Source organism: Perca fluviatilis, chromosome 13, assembly GCF_010015445.1.
Source record: "Perca fluviatilis chromosome 13, GENO_Pfluv_1.0, whole genome shotgun sequence".
In the NCBI taxonomy this organism is placed as follows: Eukaryota; Metazoa; Chordata; class Actinopteri; order Perciformes; family Percidae; genus Perca; species Perca fluviatilis.
This window is the reverse complement of record NC_053124.1, coordinates 278,855-296,208: the sequence shown is the minus strand read 5'-3', so window position 1 is coordinate 296,208 and position 17,354 is coordinate 278,855. Positions and strand designations below refer to the sequence as shown.

Below are 17,354 nucleotides of genomic sequence, written 5' to 3'. Positions count from 1 at the left end.
GAGAATCCACCGGATTTCACTCATTTAGGCGTATCCGTTGCCTTGGGTTTCCTTAGTGTTGGCGTTCTAACCTCTGGTGGATTTGTGAGGACTATGGTTAACTAATCCTCAGATCTCTGCAGGGTAAATCCAGACAGCTAGCTAGACTATCTGTCCAATCTGAGTTTTCTGTCGCACGACTAAAACTATTTTTGAACGTCCACATGTTCCACCAAAACAAGTTCCTTCCAGAGACTATTTAGCAGAGGCACCGTGGCTCCGTCTGGAGCTTAGCCCCGCCCAAGATGATTGTGATTGGTTTAAAGAAATGCCAATAAACCAGAGCACGTTTTACTCCCATCCAGTAATGCTGTGTGAACTAGCCAGACCCTCCTCCACAGCGCTGTGCAGGAAGGTCTGACAATGCAAGACTATGACTGACATAACACGATTATGGATTTGTGATCAGATTTCTTACAGCCCAATGCTGATAGAAAAGGTTCTGGTGGTTGCGCCAGAAAAGGTCCCCACCCCCCGATCATACAATGTATGATCTTACCTCTGCTGTGTATTGTATTTTTATTATGTATTCTTTTTAACCCTCATGCCCTCCTCAAAAAAAATAACACTGGAAACCTTCGTGGCAAAAATGTCCACGCACACAAAAACTGTTATTAAATCATCATATATCAATATTTTCTGCTTTTTTTTCATAAATCACATAAACAACTTCTAACTTGCTCAAAACTACCAAACATTCAATAATTTTCAGGATTTTAACCCTTTAAAATGCCAGTTTATTTATTTGAAGTATTTATTTATTACAAAAATTATTATTATTATTATTTTTCCATATAATGAATAATTTGGAGATGGGGCTTTGGTGGGGATTAGAGGCTTGGATATGTCGAAGATAAGCAACAAAATTAATTTGATTGCATTAGTACTTTTTATGTAGTTCCAGATGCTCCCTCTGGACACCTTCGAGGCAAAAATGGCCCCATTGACTTCCATTATAACCACATGTTTTGATCTCACTGCCTTTACAGTATAAAACCATGCATTCTGTAATGTCAGCATTTCATTTGGAACATATTTGACATTTTTACAGTATTTCACCAGATTAAACGATTTTGGCCTTGTAGGCTGATACATGAAATCATTGTATTTTTTCCAGTTATATTATGGAGCCGTGTGTGCGTGCGTGCGTGCGCGGCGTGCATGCGTGTCTGTGTGTGAGAGAGAGTTTGTGTAAATCTGTAAACAAGCGCTGATAATTTTAGGGGTGAAAAAAGGCATCTTACTTTTGCCAGTTATATTATGGAGCCGTGTGTGTGTGTGAGAGTTTGCGTAAACCTGTAAGCAAGCAATGATAATTTTAGGGCTGAAAAAAGGCATCTTTTGAAGGATGCATTTCATGTGTCTTTGGAGACGTGCTTGAATAAAAACATTGTCTCCTGCATTTGCTGTAAACTGGCGCTTATCATTTCAAATTGTTTGTGGGACATGGTGGCCCTGAAGACTGGTCTCCCACTATGGACATCCCACAGGCTCCGGGTGGATTCCCCTTTGGACCGGTACACACCAGCCAAGTGTTAAGTCCCATGTATGTTAAAATCTCTTGAGCATCCACATCACTCCATCCTGAGATTGAACGCCTCCCGTGTAGGTTTGTCATTTCCTGAATCAGCTGGATCATGTCAGGAGTGAAGAAAAGGTGGAAAGAGGATGCCACATCATGGATTCTTTGATATGCGCATATCGTGGGCTCTGACATCATGCCGGTTCGGTGCTTGAATGTTGCGCGGCGTCTCAGTATTAGATGGAGACCAGACTTGCCAATTCTTCACTGTCCATTCAATGTTAGGATGGACAGGATCTTCTTCAGTGTCCTCTCCACTTTCAGAGGAAGGGTTAGAGGCACTCACAGAAATGGAGGACACCAGTGACCATTTTGTGTCAGACTCCAGAAACTTGTGTCATCTTCAGATGAGTCCTGCAGTTGGCTGGAAGATAAAGGCTCCTTCTCTTTGCTCCAGGTCTGTCTCCTTCTCTAGAGCCAGGTGCATCAACACACTAATAGTTGGTTTTGTTTACAGCAAATGCAGGAGACAATGTTTTTATTCAAGCACGTCTTCAAAGACACATGAAATGCATCCTTCAAAAGAAGCCCTTTTTTCACCCAGATTTACACAAACTCTCTCTCACACACAGACACGCATGCATGCGCACACACACACACACACACACACACGCGTACACACACAGCTCCATAATATAACTGGCAAAAGTAAGATGCCTTTTTTCACCACTAAAATTATCATTGTTTGTTTACAGATTTACACAAACTCTCTCTCACACACAGACACACATGCACGCCGCACACGCACGCACGCACGCACGCACACACACGCACGGCTCCATAATATAACTGGATAAAATACAATGATTTCATGCATCGGCCTACAAGGGCAAAATGGTTTAATCTGGTGAAATACTGTAAAAATGTTAAATATGACCACTTTTGTTCCAAATGAAATGCTGACATTACAGAATGCATGGTTTTATACTGTAAAGGCAGTGAGATCAAAACATGTGGTTATAATGGAAGTCAATGGGGCATTTTTGCCTCGAAGGTGTCCAGTGTTTGAATTAATAAAAAAAAATGCAATCAAATTAATTTTGTTCATAATCTTTGACATATCAAAGCCTCTAATCACCACCAAAGCCCCATTCCCCTACGATTTATTTTATGGAAAATAATTAATGTTCTGTTTTTGATAAATAATTGCTTTAAAGAATTAAACTGGCATTTAAACGGTTAAAATCCTAAAAACCTATTGAATGTTTGGAAGTTTTGAGCAATTTATAAGTTGTTTAAGTGATTTATGAAAGAAAAGCAGAAAAAAATATTGATATATGATATATATGATATATATGAAGTTTTTGTGTGCGTGGACATTTTTGCCTCGAAGGTGTCCAGAGTTATTTTTTTTTTAAGGAGGGCATGAGAGTTAAGTATAAAAAACATGTAAGAGTAAAAAACACTGGATTTAAAAATTTTGACTAAAAAGAAAGGTTCCTACAAAATGTCATGCCATAAGCAGTAACACAGCAAAAATTATCACAAAATGAAAAAAATTAAAATAAAAAATGAGAAAAATTTACAAAAATGCCCGAAGAGGGCATGAGGGTTAAACATGTCATGGTCACGTCATCTTCTTTGATTTCTTTCCGGGATGTTTTATGCCCTTTACTTGTAAAGCACTTTGTGACTTACAGTTGGTCTGTGAAGAAAGAAGAGACAAAAATAACACACACTGTTTATTGTTAATCACTTTATTTTATTCACACAACGAGGATTCATACAGGAGTTATTGCAGCATTACAGGTGGAAAGGAAGCGACATAGTAACTGACGAGGCATGTTCTAAACAGATATGGGTGATAAACACACACACACACACACACACACACACACACACACACACACACACACACACACACACACACACACACACACACACACACACACACACACACACACACACACACACACACACACACACACACACACACACACACACACACACACACACACACCAGAGAATGTTCATTTCCTGATGTACCACAGCTACTGTTGCAGCATGCTTTATTGCTCGGCTTACAGAAGGACTCGATTATCGCTGTGTCAAACAGTTTCAGTGAAATCACAACGAATGTGTATGCACCGCGTGCAGCTACTTCTTAAGCTAGAAATTCACAAGCACATTTTTTCACATTATGTACAGGTCAGGTTTTTTCCAAGGGACAGTTGGAGGTATAGTCAACAACCGTGTAATCGTACTGCGTAACGCTGTTCATTCATGTTCCATAGAGCTGAGCATCCAGTGTGTCACCGGTCAGGTTGCTAGAGTCTTTTTCCAGTCTAGAGAATACTAGATACAAGAACGCAATCCGCAAGGCTTGAATATAGATTATTTATTGATTTATTTAAACTGAACAAAGCTATGTCAGGGATCACTTTATCACGGTTGGTTTTTGTGAAAGTAGACAGCAACAGCTGGCTCATACTACTTTTTACAAAGTCAAACAAGAACATGTTCCCAATGTGTGTCAGGGCGAGGTTGGGAGGCTCACATGCTGATCCAGATTTCCACTGTTAATTACACAAACATGACCAAAAGTCATTAGGATTGCTTTATTTTTTTTTTAAGTTTCAGTTGTATACTTTCGTGATTGGTACTGGATTGTTTTTACAACGGGTTTTTGGAAATGACCACAAAGACTGAGTGTAAACTATCGATACATATTCATGATCGTGGAACTCTCATAGTACGAGCTAGCAGTGTTGGAAAGTTCTATGAGGCGTTTGCATTCTATAGGTGGTTAATGGTTAAAGAATCATTCTGGCAATATTATATAAATAATATATTATTCATGTAAACAGACCCAAACCAACAACATACTATCTGTCCTACTAACAAGTATAGTGTGTGTGTATTCACAGCCTGGATCTTCTTCTTCTCACACACACACACACACACACACACACACACACACACACACACACACACACACACACACACACACACACACACACACACACACACTACCCCCCCCCCCCCCCCCCCCCCCCCCCCCCCCCCCCCCCCCCCCCCCCCCCCCCCCCCCACACACACCCCCACCTTTTAAAGAACTGATTTTTATGTAGTAGTTTCCATTTTAAATGTGAAAAAAAAAAAAAAAAAGCTGTGTCTGTTAATACAACAGCTGGCGGCTGACTGGCCATGTGACTGCTGGACCCCAAAAACTAACTTCTGTGTTCAGGTTAACCCCTTTCATTATTTCAAATAATAGCTAAATTAAAATTAGATAAAGGCAAATCAGTGTGAAGTCTTGACTTTGTATTTAATTCAGGGGCAACATTGTGAGATGTCAGGATACAGAGCTGAACCTATGTTGAGAATGTAGAGAGTTCTGTGATGGTCATCCCGGGCTCAGTTTCTGTTCTGTCGCAGCGAGGACAGGAGGAAGGGCAGCAGGTTGAGAGCAGGTCGATGCTCCTGCACTCCCAGCGCCACCAGGGCCCCCGCCAGGAGTGAAGTTACTCTGGGCAGGACAGGGGGCTGATCCGGCATCACCTGCAGCACAGAGACAATCAAGCCGGAAGCTCAGAATGATTCACTCAACCGCTGTCTAGAAGAGCTGGGCCCATTTGCTGTTTTAGCAGGCTAAACCCGATTGATTTCATGCTATTCAGTTGAACCGGCATTTGTCACTATGGCTGCTTCCCATGTCGCTTAAATTGCCTTGAGTCCTCCACTTGCCTCCCTTCCTCGCGTCTTAGTCCCTCCCACCGAGGAGGCACAGGGAGAGACGTGAGGAAGTCATGGGAGGAGAGAGGCAACGAGCAAATGTGTTTTAGAGAGAGGAGACGTCCTTTCCTCTGAAGAGTCACATGAATCAGTCAGCTGTTTGGGTGGAGTTAGTAACTCCTTCAACTGCACGGCTTCTGGGAAGGCTGCTCACTGGATCCTCGGCTATAGCTCCTCAGTGATCCCTCCTCGCTCCTTGCTCCTTCGGGGCAGGAATAAGAGCTTTGAGACGGCCGTCACCGAGGAGGGACAGAACAACTTCTGGTTCAGCCGAGGACCGAGGAGATATCAGATGAGGGACATGAGAAGCAGCCGATATCACCTCCTGGCTAATTAAAAAATTAGCAACATTTGCCGATGCCGTCACGGTGCTAAATCACACTGGTATTGCAAGCAGTTTGGGCAGTAATATTAGCCTTACTAGTTTAACTACTTCTTAATAGCAGCCCTACTGTAGAGTAACTGTTAGTAGCGGTGGCAGGGGGAACGGCCAATACTGTGTCGGTTTACTAGAAAGTTCCTGTGTTTTTGGGGTGACTAGATGGTATATGGCAGTTAGTCGACATCTAAACAAAGAGGCTGTTATACGCTCACTGCAGGTAAGAAGTCATGGCTTCTACCTCCTTCCCACCACTGGCCAGGGTTGGGCTACGGTTATCGGACCAGCGTTCAACCATTCTTATGGAAATTGAAACCAAGCCATTCAACATGGGTACATCCCTGGTCATGACCATTCAGAAATGGGCAGGGCTTTACACACCATATTGTCACACACTCCCGTCCGTCTGTATACCACATGAACTGTTTTGTAGCTACTTGAATTTGTCTTTGAAATTGTACAGTTGGGAGAGAGAAATAAAAGCTTGTTTTATGTTCACTAATTAATAACCATCAAACACTTTCTCCTCCTCTGCATATTTATTGCAGCAGCTGGCGAGGAAGTAGGTTTCTCTAGTAGACAGTAGTCCTGTGACTACTGCCCCGCCCCGGCTGGTAGTGACCCAGGTCGCGGGCAATTCCCATGGATATTCCCTTCTTGTCTCCCCTGATCAAAGCCACCTTGTGACCTGGGTTGTGAAGCCGAGTTGATTGAGGAGGGTTAACCCATTCTGACACACAGTCAACCTGTGATTGAGCCATCAGTGTCAAAGGGCTGTTAGAGGTGCATTACTGCCACCATGTGGGCTGAAGTCACCACGCTCTTATGATGGGCTGGAGTCTTATTATGGGCTGGAGTCCCCACGCTCTCATTATGGGCTCTCATCAGTCTGACTCGGGAGCGGCTGAGACAAGTGCGACACCTATAATTCACTATATCGGTCCGGTGTTTGGCTTGATTTCAAACCGGTTTGAAATTGTTGACACCAGCCCAAACCTATTGTCCAGCTAGTAATCTGGTTGACATTTTTAATTGAAAAACAGAAAATAATAATAATTAGAGATGCCGATAAAATCGGTATCGGCTGGCCTAACTCAAAGAAAATCGGCCTAGAAAGTCGTAATCGGTGCATCGCTAATAATAATATAAGAATAATTGAAGTGTTCTTGGCATGGGATATTAAAAGTTACTCAAGGGGTTTGTTAACAGTTTAATGTAACTTGATCTGATAACATCTCTGGGTCTGTGTTCCCATTTAATTAAACTACTGACGGCAACAACATTTTTTAAATGACAACAAGGTGTGGCTGTTGGATTGTCCATCAGTGTTAGAAAGGTCTTTTCCAACGGCAGAATGGGGACAGCTGCATCCAACAATTGTTGGAACTTTCTGTTCACAGTCAATATGCGTTGGAAAAAAAGGTTGGGAGCCCGATAACACACAGTTAGCCGCTTACCTTTTCAACTTTATGACAGTGAATGAGTCCATCATGTCCAATGTAAAAAGTAGAGAATGCATCATATGACCTATAACAGATGACATGTGGATTAGATTATGAACCACTGTGACACAAGACTTTAAAAACACCTGCACAAGGTGCAATATGTAATATATTTACTGTATAAATCCAAAAATGACCACAATATGTCATCAGATATTAAGGAAACATGCTTAACTGAAATACTACCTTCTCTGACAACAATGCTGAAGCTAGTATTTTCTCCTTTGAAATTTTCGTTTAGTGACAGAATGTAATAGGCTAATTTTATCACGGCTACTAGGGATGGGCATTTTAAGTAATTTCAACATACTGTACTCACATTGAATTATATAGCTACAGTGGGGCAAACAAGTATTTAGTCGGCCACCAATTGTGCAAGTTCTCCCACTTAAAAAGATGAGAGAGGCCTGTAATTTTCATCATAGGTACACTTCAACTATGAGAGACAAAATGAGAAAAAGAAATCCAGAAAATCACATTGTAGGATTTTTAATGAATTAATTGGTAAATTCCTTGGTAAAATAAGTATTTGGTCACCTACAAACAAGCAAGATTTCTGGCTCTCACAGACCTGGAACGTCTTCTTTAAGAGGCTCCTCTGTCCTCCACTCGTTACCTGTATTAATGGCACCTGTTTGAACTTGTTATCAGTATAAAAGACACCTGTCCACAACCTCAAACAGTCACACTCCAAACTCTATGGCCAAGACCAAAGAGCTGTCAAAGGACCCCAGAAACAAAATTGTAGACCTGCACCAGGCTGGGAAGACTGAATCGGCAATAGGTAAGCAGCTTGGTGTGAAGAATCAACTGTGGGAGCAATTATTAGAAAATGGAAGACATACAAGACCACTGATAATCTCCCTCAATCTGGGGCTCCACGCAAAATCTCACCCCGTGGGGTCAAAATGATCACAAGAACGGTGAGCAAAAATCCCAGAACCACACGGGGAGACCTAGTGAATGACCTGCAGAGAGCTGGGACCAAAGTAACAAAGGCTACCATCAGTAACACACTACGCCGACAGGGACTCAAATCCTACAGTGCCAGACGTGTCCCCCTGCTTAAGCCAGTACATGTCCAGGCCCATCTGAAGTTTGCTAGAGAGCATTTGGATGATCCAGAAGAGGATTGGGCGAATGTCATATGGTCAGATGAAACCAAAATAGAACTTTTTGGTAAAAACTCAACTTGTCGTGTTTGGAGGAGAAAGAATGCTGAGTTGCATCCAAAGAACACCATACCTACTGTGAAGCATGGGGGTGGAAACATCATGCTTTGGGGCTGTTTTTCTGCAAAGGGACCAGGACGACTGATCCGTGTAAAGGAAAGAATGAATGGGGCCATGTATCGTGAGATTTTGAGTGAAAACCTCCTTCCATCAGCAAGGGCATTGAAGATGAAATGTGGCTGGGTCTTTCAGCATGACAATGATCCTAAACACATCGCCCGGGCAACGAAGGAGTGGCTTCGTAAGAAGCATTTCAAGGTCCTGGAGTGGCCTAGCCAGTCTCCAGATCTCAACCCCATAGAATATCTTTGGAGGGAGTTGAAAGTCCGTGTGGCCCAGCGACCGCCCCAAAACCTCACTGCTCTAGAGGAGATCTGCATGGAGGAATGGGCCAAAATACCAGCAACAGTGTGTGAAAACCTTACGGGCTGAATTTCAGATGTTGCCATCCGGATCACGCTTTATACTTCCAAAACTCAGAACAAATAGATATAAACACTCCTTTGTACCTGCAGCCATTATACTTTTTTATTCTATAAAGAACCATAGATAACTTGATTTATTATTTATGTTTTTAAATTTGCCTGAAAGGTAGGCAATCTCTGTATTGTGTGTATGATTGTGTGTGATTTTATTATACTACCTGCTGCATAACAAATTGCCCCCACTGGGGGACAAATAAAGTAACTTGACTTGTGAAGACTTACAGAAAACGTTTGACCTTTGTCATTGCCAACAAAGGGTATATTGCAAAGTATAGAGATGAACTTTTGTTATTGACCAAATACTTATTTTCCACCATAATTTGCAAATAAATTCAATAAAAATCCTACAATGTGATTTTCTGGATTTTTTTTTTCTCATTTTGTCTCTCATAGTTGAAGTGTACCTATGATGAAAATTACAGGCCTCTCTCATCTTTTTAAGTGGGAGAACTTGCACAATTGGTGGCTGACTAAATACTTTTTTGCCCCACTGTAGAGTATTCGAGTTGGTTACTCGCAAAAACAGTTGAGACACAGCTAGTAAAGTGATCCCAACTGGTTCTGGCTAACGCCGCCATGCTAACACGCCATAACTGCTAACGTTACCGGAGGACCAGGAAAGTGGCCACAGCTGTACACAACGTGTAGCCTGTTCAGCGGCCGTAGCTGACAACGGTGAGTTATTTGAAGCAAGAGAGGGGGGCTGTAAGTCGGGTAGAGAGGACCGTGAGAGTACTGCGTTTAGCGGTTGTTGCTGTAATTTTAAGCCGAGAAAGAGTGCCCGTCAGTCGGGCTGATGCCATAATTTTAAACTGAGAAAGTATGTCTGTGAGTAGGGTAGAGGGGACCTAGTTTGTGCCGTTTTTAGTGGTTCTTGCCGTAATTTTAAGCAGAGATAGGGTGGTTGTCAGTTGGGTACAGAGCTCCGCGTGAGCACAGGCTTTTCATGACTGTCAATATAGCAAACATCTAAAGATAGACTACAGACTCTGTACTACATTTACTTATTAAACATTACATTTAAATAATATAATTAATAAATAACCAGCTTTTCAAAATAACAGTTGCAATGTGCAATTTTAAGGTCAGTAAACTATTTAAAACGTGCTATAACAGTTTGACTCGCATGGCTCCCATTATCCTCCGTTACACCCTCTCTTCCACTTCGCCTGAAAACTCTTCTCCAAAACACACAGCTTAGCCCATAGCTTCACTCTCTCAAAGCCGATAAAAACAGGACACGTCATTTCACTGTGTAGTGTTAACTACACTAACTAACCGTGTGTTGTGAACCATGTGTAGTGATTTAAAAAAAACAGACAACAGCTGTGTCTCAAAGACCGGGGAACAGCCAAGACGTTGAGAATCCACGCGCGAGAGATGATGATAGTTCCAGTCACTTTGTTGAAACAAGAGAAGAAAGCCTTACTGATGTGAAGAACAGGACAGAGATACATATAGAAATGCTCTCTGCCTGCCATATGCCAACGCTCCGGTAAGTCCATCACCCAGTCTCTGCCCAGGCATGCCCCAGCTGCCCGCACGTTTGTTGACAAACTCCCACAAACAATGACGCACGCGACAGTGCCGCCAGCAAAGGCTCTTTCCGTTGCGATTGGTGGCATCTTGACAACTCGCCATTACCTTGTTTCCTACAGACTGTGTTGATGCGACTTGTACATTACAGACATTCAAATAGCACAGAGTAACACGGCGGATTAAGGGTGAAATCGATCGAAATTAAGTCACAATCTTTAATATCGAATTAAAGAAATTGAATCGTCGATACTGCCACGCCCCCATGTCAAGTCCGGTCGGCTTGTCAAGCTGAAAAAAAAAACATGTTGAAGTGCTGCGAGTCAGTCGACCTCCTGTAACTTAGCTAGAGCCAGTCAGAAGTTACCATGGCAACTGCAGATGCTGGAGACCCATAAACAGAACTTGAGCCCCCTCCACTTTTGTGAAGTGTGGAAGTATTTTGGATTTCCAGTGAGTTATGTTGACAACGTTCGCTTTGGCAACAAAAAAAGCCAGTTTGGAAGCTCTGCTATGTGCGTGTACCATACACTGTGTGTTTACCATTGCACATTAGCCTAGCAGCTAGCAGATATTCCTTCTGCTTATAGCTTTATCCCAACAAAACCGCACGGTTGAATTTCAGCCTACATGCATGGAGAAAATAAAATATCAAATTTTTTACCAAATACCTCAATATTGATACCGCATCAATATTGTAGTATTGACTATTGGTGCTTTCACAAAATATTTACGCAATGAGATTTTTGATAAATAATCATCAGTAATGTGGATATAATAACTAAGTGGGTAAAGGCAAATAATAGAACAGTTACAACAGTCTGTTAAGTTCAGAAAATGACATCACTTTACTGTAATGCAGCCTTTAAAACCAGGAAAAGACAACACTTATGCCATATTACGATATCCAAAATCTAAGACGATATCTAGTCTCATATCACGATAGATATAATATCGATATATTTCCCAGCTCTACATGCACGTTTTGTAGCCTAAACAGAGCAGCTTATATTGGTTATATTAGAGAGCAAAAAATTAGCGGACTGCCCGAGTCGCACCCCCCTGCTCTCTGTCTGCTCAGCTGCTGTGCTGGCTCGGCGGTGTTTTAAGCCCCCAACTAAGCCTTCAAGGCAGCCCTGCGATCGTCGTCTTCAACCATAACCATTGCCTAATCCTAGTGCCTTCATGGGATGCATTAAGGCAGCGCTGCCTGGAAGACAAATAGCTCTATCGTGTTTTTTGCCTCCAACGGTGCCTTCCAGGCAGCTAACCCTAACCTTAACCCTAAACATAACCATTGCTGTGCTGCCTGGAAGGAGACGTTGGGGGCTTCAAACACCAAAGACCACAACGTTGGGGGCTTCAAACAAATGGTGATAGGTGTAAACCGAGCCCTGGGTATCCTGCTCTGCCTTTGAGAAAATTAAAGCTCAGATCGGCCAATCTGGAATCTTCTCCTTATGAGGTCATAAGGAGCAAGGTTACCTCCCCTTTCTCTGCTTTGCCCACCCAGAGAATTTGGTCCACCCATGAGAGAGAGAGACATCATGGCTTTCAAACAAGCAAAGTGGCAGCTTGTCTAGGCCACACCCCCACCCTCCACCTTGCCCCCATCTCTCCTCCTCAATAGCTACAGACACAGAAATGGCACATACTAAGGAAAGCTCATTGTGGGACTGGCTCTAGTGGCTGTAATTCTGCACCAAGGCTGAGTTTTGGGAAAGAGACTTCAGATACAGTATTAGGGGACCACTAAGGTCTATATAAAAGAGACTTCAGATACAGTATTAGGGGACCACTAAGGTCTATATAAAAGAGACTTCAGATACAGTATTAGGGGACCACTAAGGTCTATATAAAAGAGACTTCAGATACAGTATTAGGGGACCACTAAGGTCTATATAAAAGAGACTTCAGATACAGTATTAGGGGACCACTAAGGCCTATATAAAAGCATCCAAAGAACACCATGTCATGGGACCTTTAAATTTGACAATGTAATGTGGTACATTGCGAACAATGGTCAGATATTACATATAAGTGTAGTCTAAAAATTGCATAGCAACCTGTGCTTTAAAAAAAAAAATAAATAAATAAAAGATTTGGAGAATCGTGACACCCCTACGGCGGATATTTTTATTTTTGACGACTTAGTTAAGGCGGCGGGCGCGTGTTAATGCGGCCACCTTAACTGCAAAGTGCTTGGGGAAACCCTGGTGTTTAGACGTTTTAAAGGGGAACTATGTAATTAATTTACTTTAACTGAACAGCTTCGGAGTCATTAGAATGGGTATATGACTTTTTTCGGGTTGAATGGTGGTCGTCTCGCTCCCCCCTAGCTCCTGTGAGTGAAAAAAAAAACACCCTTGCAACTTCCGGCTGGCAAGCGTCAGGAAGTATGGCGTGATATCAGGTCTCACGATGTAACAAATTGCTTCACGGCACTACACATATACATGGCTGAGCCGACTAAAAAGAAGCAGAAAGCTAGGAAAGCATTGTCGGAGGAACAGACAAAGAGGAAACGGCAGACGAGAGAGGAGTCAGACACGAGTAAACATAGGAGCTGCCAAATATCTATTCTGAAGCTGTAGGGGGAGCTCTATAGATAAAACCTGCCAGCAAAAAGCCAGAAAACAGCGAAGAAATGGCCAAAACTGCATAGCGCCCCTTTAACCCCCAATTTCCACCGGCTGCATAACGGCTGCGGATCTGCTCCAGAACGGCGGTGGAGTCATTAGGTTTCCATTAGAGTCAGTGGGTGTATTTCCACTGACTACAGAACGGCTGTGTCCCGACTCCGGCACAGCTCCGGCGATCCTCAGCCCTCCGGAGCAGATATACACAGAGCTTCTATTTTTGACAGCAGCAATTCAGCACAGGGCAGATAGTGCAGGACAGGAAGTTGAGCACAGAAACAAAATAAAACATCTGGTTAATTTTCAAAATAAAATACAGCGTGCTCACGGCAGATCATATTTCCCTTGAAAACACAGCAGAGAGTAGTTTCCCTCTACTTCTCTGGATGGAAACAAACTGTTGCTTGTTTTGTGGTTCTATTCTACGTGAATTTGTGAGATCTCGTGGGCGACTACAGCTGTCAGTGCCGCAACAAATCCGGACCTGGTGGGTATTGACGGACGGTGGAGCATGCAGCAGACGCGGAGCCATTCCGCAGCATTTCTGCATTCAGTGGAAATCCGGAGTAACGTCTGCATTTCTGATACTCACATGACCACAAACGCTACTGCCGAAACACACTGACTGGTCAGATTTTTTGTGGACGCTGTTATTAGGGTAGCGCTTAATACAACCATGAGGTAGCATAATTCAGAGGGCAGATTCAACGGAGATTCAACACAGAAGCATAAATCAGGCATTATTATAGAGTGAGAATGCCCAGTGCTGAGTGAGTGAGTGAAGTCAGTGTGTGAGTGGTGAAGCAAGCGAGGAGAGCGACCGGGAGTGTGAGAGCGGCTGTGTGAGAGAAAAGCGAGAGGAAACAGCAAAGACGATGTAAAGTGAGTTAACAGTGAACAATAAAAGACACGGTGGCTTCATCTGTTGTTAATACCGTAGGTAAAGTGAAGGCTATTACAACGTGGAGAGTGCAGTGCACACAAGAGTATTCACACGCACAGCACAACTTTATGTTTACTCAAATCGCACAATTGTGTAGTGACTTCGCAACTGCGATTACATTAACTGTGCAGTCCTACTGTATCCCAGCACCAGCTCCAGTCTGGCTGCGATGTGTGTTACCTGTACAGGTGAGACTTGTCTTTGCGATAGAAGCGCAGCAGCAGAGAGTAGAAGGGAAGGCCTCGGATCCTCCAGCGAGCCTTAATGGTGCCGTCCTCCATGTGCTTGGTGAGCTTCAGGACCTCGAGCCGAGCTTTGGCGTAGTAACACAGACACAGGAGGCGCCACAGCGAGAGGCTGAGCTGGTACACCATCCGGCCTCTACACCAACACACACAGTAACGGGCAGGTCATACAGAAAGGGACTGACACAACAGAGCATAAGAGCGTCCGTAATAATGTCTCGCCATTAGCCCAAACGGAGTGAGCATTACCTGGTCTTGGTATTCAGGAGGCCGTTGATGAACTCCACATCATTTGAGTACATGGTGTAATCATGGTTCTTCATAAAGAAACTTGGAAGCTGCAAAACAATATATAGAGGTGGCATTTTACAACCAGTTACCACCTAGTACTGTAAGTACGACCACAGTCCAAAGCAATTTGACTAGGGCTGGGTACCGAACGTCGATACTTTTATGGTATCGAAAAAAATATTCCAATCCTATGAGTATCGAAAAATTATTTATCTTTCGGTGCCAAATTTCGGTTCCAAAAGCGTCTTAGCGTGTAAGCGCAAGCTTATCTGTCCTCTCTCATATTGACACAGAGCGGAGCTCCGACCGACACACACACACACACACACACACACACACACACACACACACACACACACACACACACACACACACACACACACACACACACACACACACACACACACACACACACACACACACACACGTGTGGACAGAGTAAACTGTCTGCAGTTATGTTGAAGTCACAGAGAGTCACGGTTGGTTTCAAGTGTAGTTACAGTTTTTTAAAACTTCACGCAGACAGCGTTTGCTGCGATATGATATTAATGGCGAGCCGAAAGCGGTCGCTGTGCTGTTGATGTTAAACTTCCTCTTACAAGCAGCCACAACAGTGGTTTCTCTGCCCCGATGATTGACTGACAGGCTGAGCTTGCAGGCAAGGCACTTTTATTAATGTTACTCTGAGTGAGCAGTTTTACCAGATTTTTTTAATTTTGATAACTGTTTTGATTCACAATTAAGGTGGAAATAAAAGCTTTGTGTTTAATGTATTTTTGTTGATGTTGAAATGGATTTTAAAACATATGGTATCGAAAAAAGTATCGTTAGGAATCGGTATCGAAACTGAGGTATCGAAATTGGCACCGGATCGAAAGATTCTGAACGATACCCAGCCCTAAATTTGACACAATGGATGTGATCAAATTCAAAATAGATAATCAATATTCAGGCATCTTGCTCTCTGTGCACTCTCGCTACATGTCTGTATATGCCCATCTACTGCGGACTGGGGCTGCACGAGTCATCCAAACTGATCAAATCATATGGGCACAAAGCCCACTACAGGAGCTAGGCTATATATATTAGGGCTGCAGCTATCAATTATTTTAGTAATCGAGTATTCTACCGATTATTCCATCGATTAATAATCGGATAAGAAATACTTTTGTTTTATTGAAGAGCAATAATATACAATAGTTTGGTTTAATTTTCAGAAAAAGCAACATTTGTATTGCCTACATTGCTTACAACATCATGTCTCAAAAAACTAAACATATTAAGTGCATTTAAGTTCCATATTACATTGTTTTTAAAGAAAACATTTTCTGAAATGCAATAACCTCAAACTAAGGCGTACCTTAAAACATACATAAACATGACCTTAAGTTGTGCAACTTAACTTTCAGAACTACAAGTTTCAACCTGAGACTGATCTGTATATAGGCCTATATGTAGAGATGCACAGATTACAACTTTCTAGGCCGATTCCGATTTTCTTTGAGTTAGGCCAACCAATACCGATTTTAGCCGATTCCGAATTAATTTTTTCTAACCACTTGACAGCACACGCAAATATTTATTTTCAATCTTTTCTTTAATAGAACATTTTGCACAGAACATAGAACATGTTTTGAACAGATAATGGATCGCAATAAAATAGAACTATATAAATTACTCCTGGTGTGGGAAATTCACACACATCTAAAGAGCAATGTTAGAACCATTTCCTTCTTTTCACATCCAATATCCAACTAAAGAAATGTGATTTTGGTTTTTGGTGTCGTCCCTCCACGCCCTACTTTTTCCTTGCAGGTGTTGCATATTGTAAACTTGTTATCTTCTGCTCACACGCTGAAGAATTTCCAAACAGCTGACATTTTGCAGGTTAATTCACGAGGTTCCCTACATGTGCGAGAATAGCGCCGACACGCGCTTCAAACCGCGAGCAGGTACGGGCGCCACACACGGCGGAGAAGTTGAGAGAAAGGAAAAAGAGACCGTGCTGCGGCGTCCATGTGTGCGTGCGTCCTTGAGAACTGTAACTCTATAACTTATGTTGTCAGTTAATTGTAGTGTCGACCGGCATGAAATCAGCATATGTCAGACTGACCTGCCGGTTGCCGGTCATGGCCGAGCAAGTGAAAACCGGCCAATTCCGGTCACCAGCCGGTCTATCGGTGCATCTCTACCTATATGTAAATATTAGTTATACTCAACATATTCATTCCTTCATTTATATATGTGATTACAATGTCACACCGCTCGGTTACACTTATACTGGTAGATCGTTGATCAGCTGTTTCTCCGTGAAGAGAGAGAGTGGTGCGCTGTTTTTCTGAAGGGATAGTCAACAAGTCCGCTCTTTAGATCAGATCGTGGTCACCACTACGTATTTTCTTGTCTTTGTTTTTGGTAGTAGTTGTGTTTGGTGTAGTGTCATCTTCCATACGACTCTGATTTACTTTTATTGGTCCTCTTCGTGGAATGGATGATTAAGTTAGACTCCCTGTTTTCAGGTGAGATGCTGAAACACTGACGTGGTGCCATTATCGCGGTAAGCTAGTTTGATTTTGCAGTAGACACATGGTAGAGTTTTAGTTTGAATTACGTTTGATCTGATTCCAAACTTTGGACAATGTCCTTTTCTCCAGCCCGTCTCTTCTCTTAGCCCCTCACTATTTACGCTGCCGTCAGTCTTCATGGCATGTGCCCCCAGTAGCGTCAGCCCGGTGTGCGACAGTAA

General features: G+C 42.7%; 1 protein-coding gene across 3 annotated transcripts in view; it reads right to left on the bottom strand.

The window, feature by feature from the left end:
• Positions 1 to 4,868: 4,868 nt before the first annotated feature.
• c13h6orf136 (chromosome 13 C6orf136 homolog) overlaps positions 4,869 to 17,354 on the bottom strand; it is a 31,270-nt gene continuing 18,784 nt past the window's right edge. For 2 of the 3 annotated variants that reach the window (XM_039821042.1, XM_039821043.1), the window contains exons 4-7: positions 14,567 to 14,655; positions 14,253 to 14,453; positions 7,193 to 7,262; positions 4,869 to 5,122 (exon numbers count right to left, since the gene is read on the bottom strand). In XM_039821042.1, coding sequence (XP_039676976.1) covers positions 4,979 to 5,122; positions 7,193 to 7,262; positions 14,253 to 14,453; positions 14,567 to 14,655 — 504 coding nt within the window. In that variant the 3' untranslated portion in view covers positions 4,869 to 4,978. The remainder of the gene's footprint in view (positions 5,123 to 7,192; positions 7,263 to 14,252; positions 14,454 to 14,566; positions 14,656 to 17,354) is intronic. The other variant, XM_039821044.1, reaches the window with a different exon arrangement.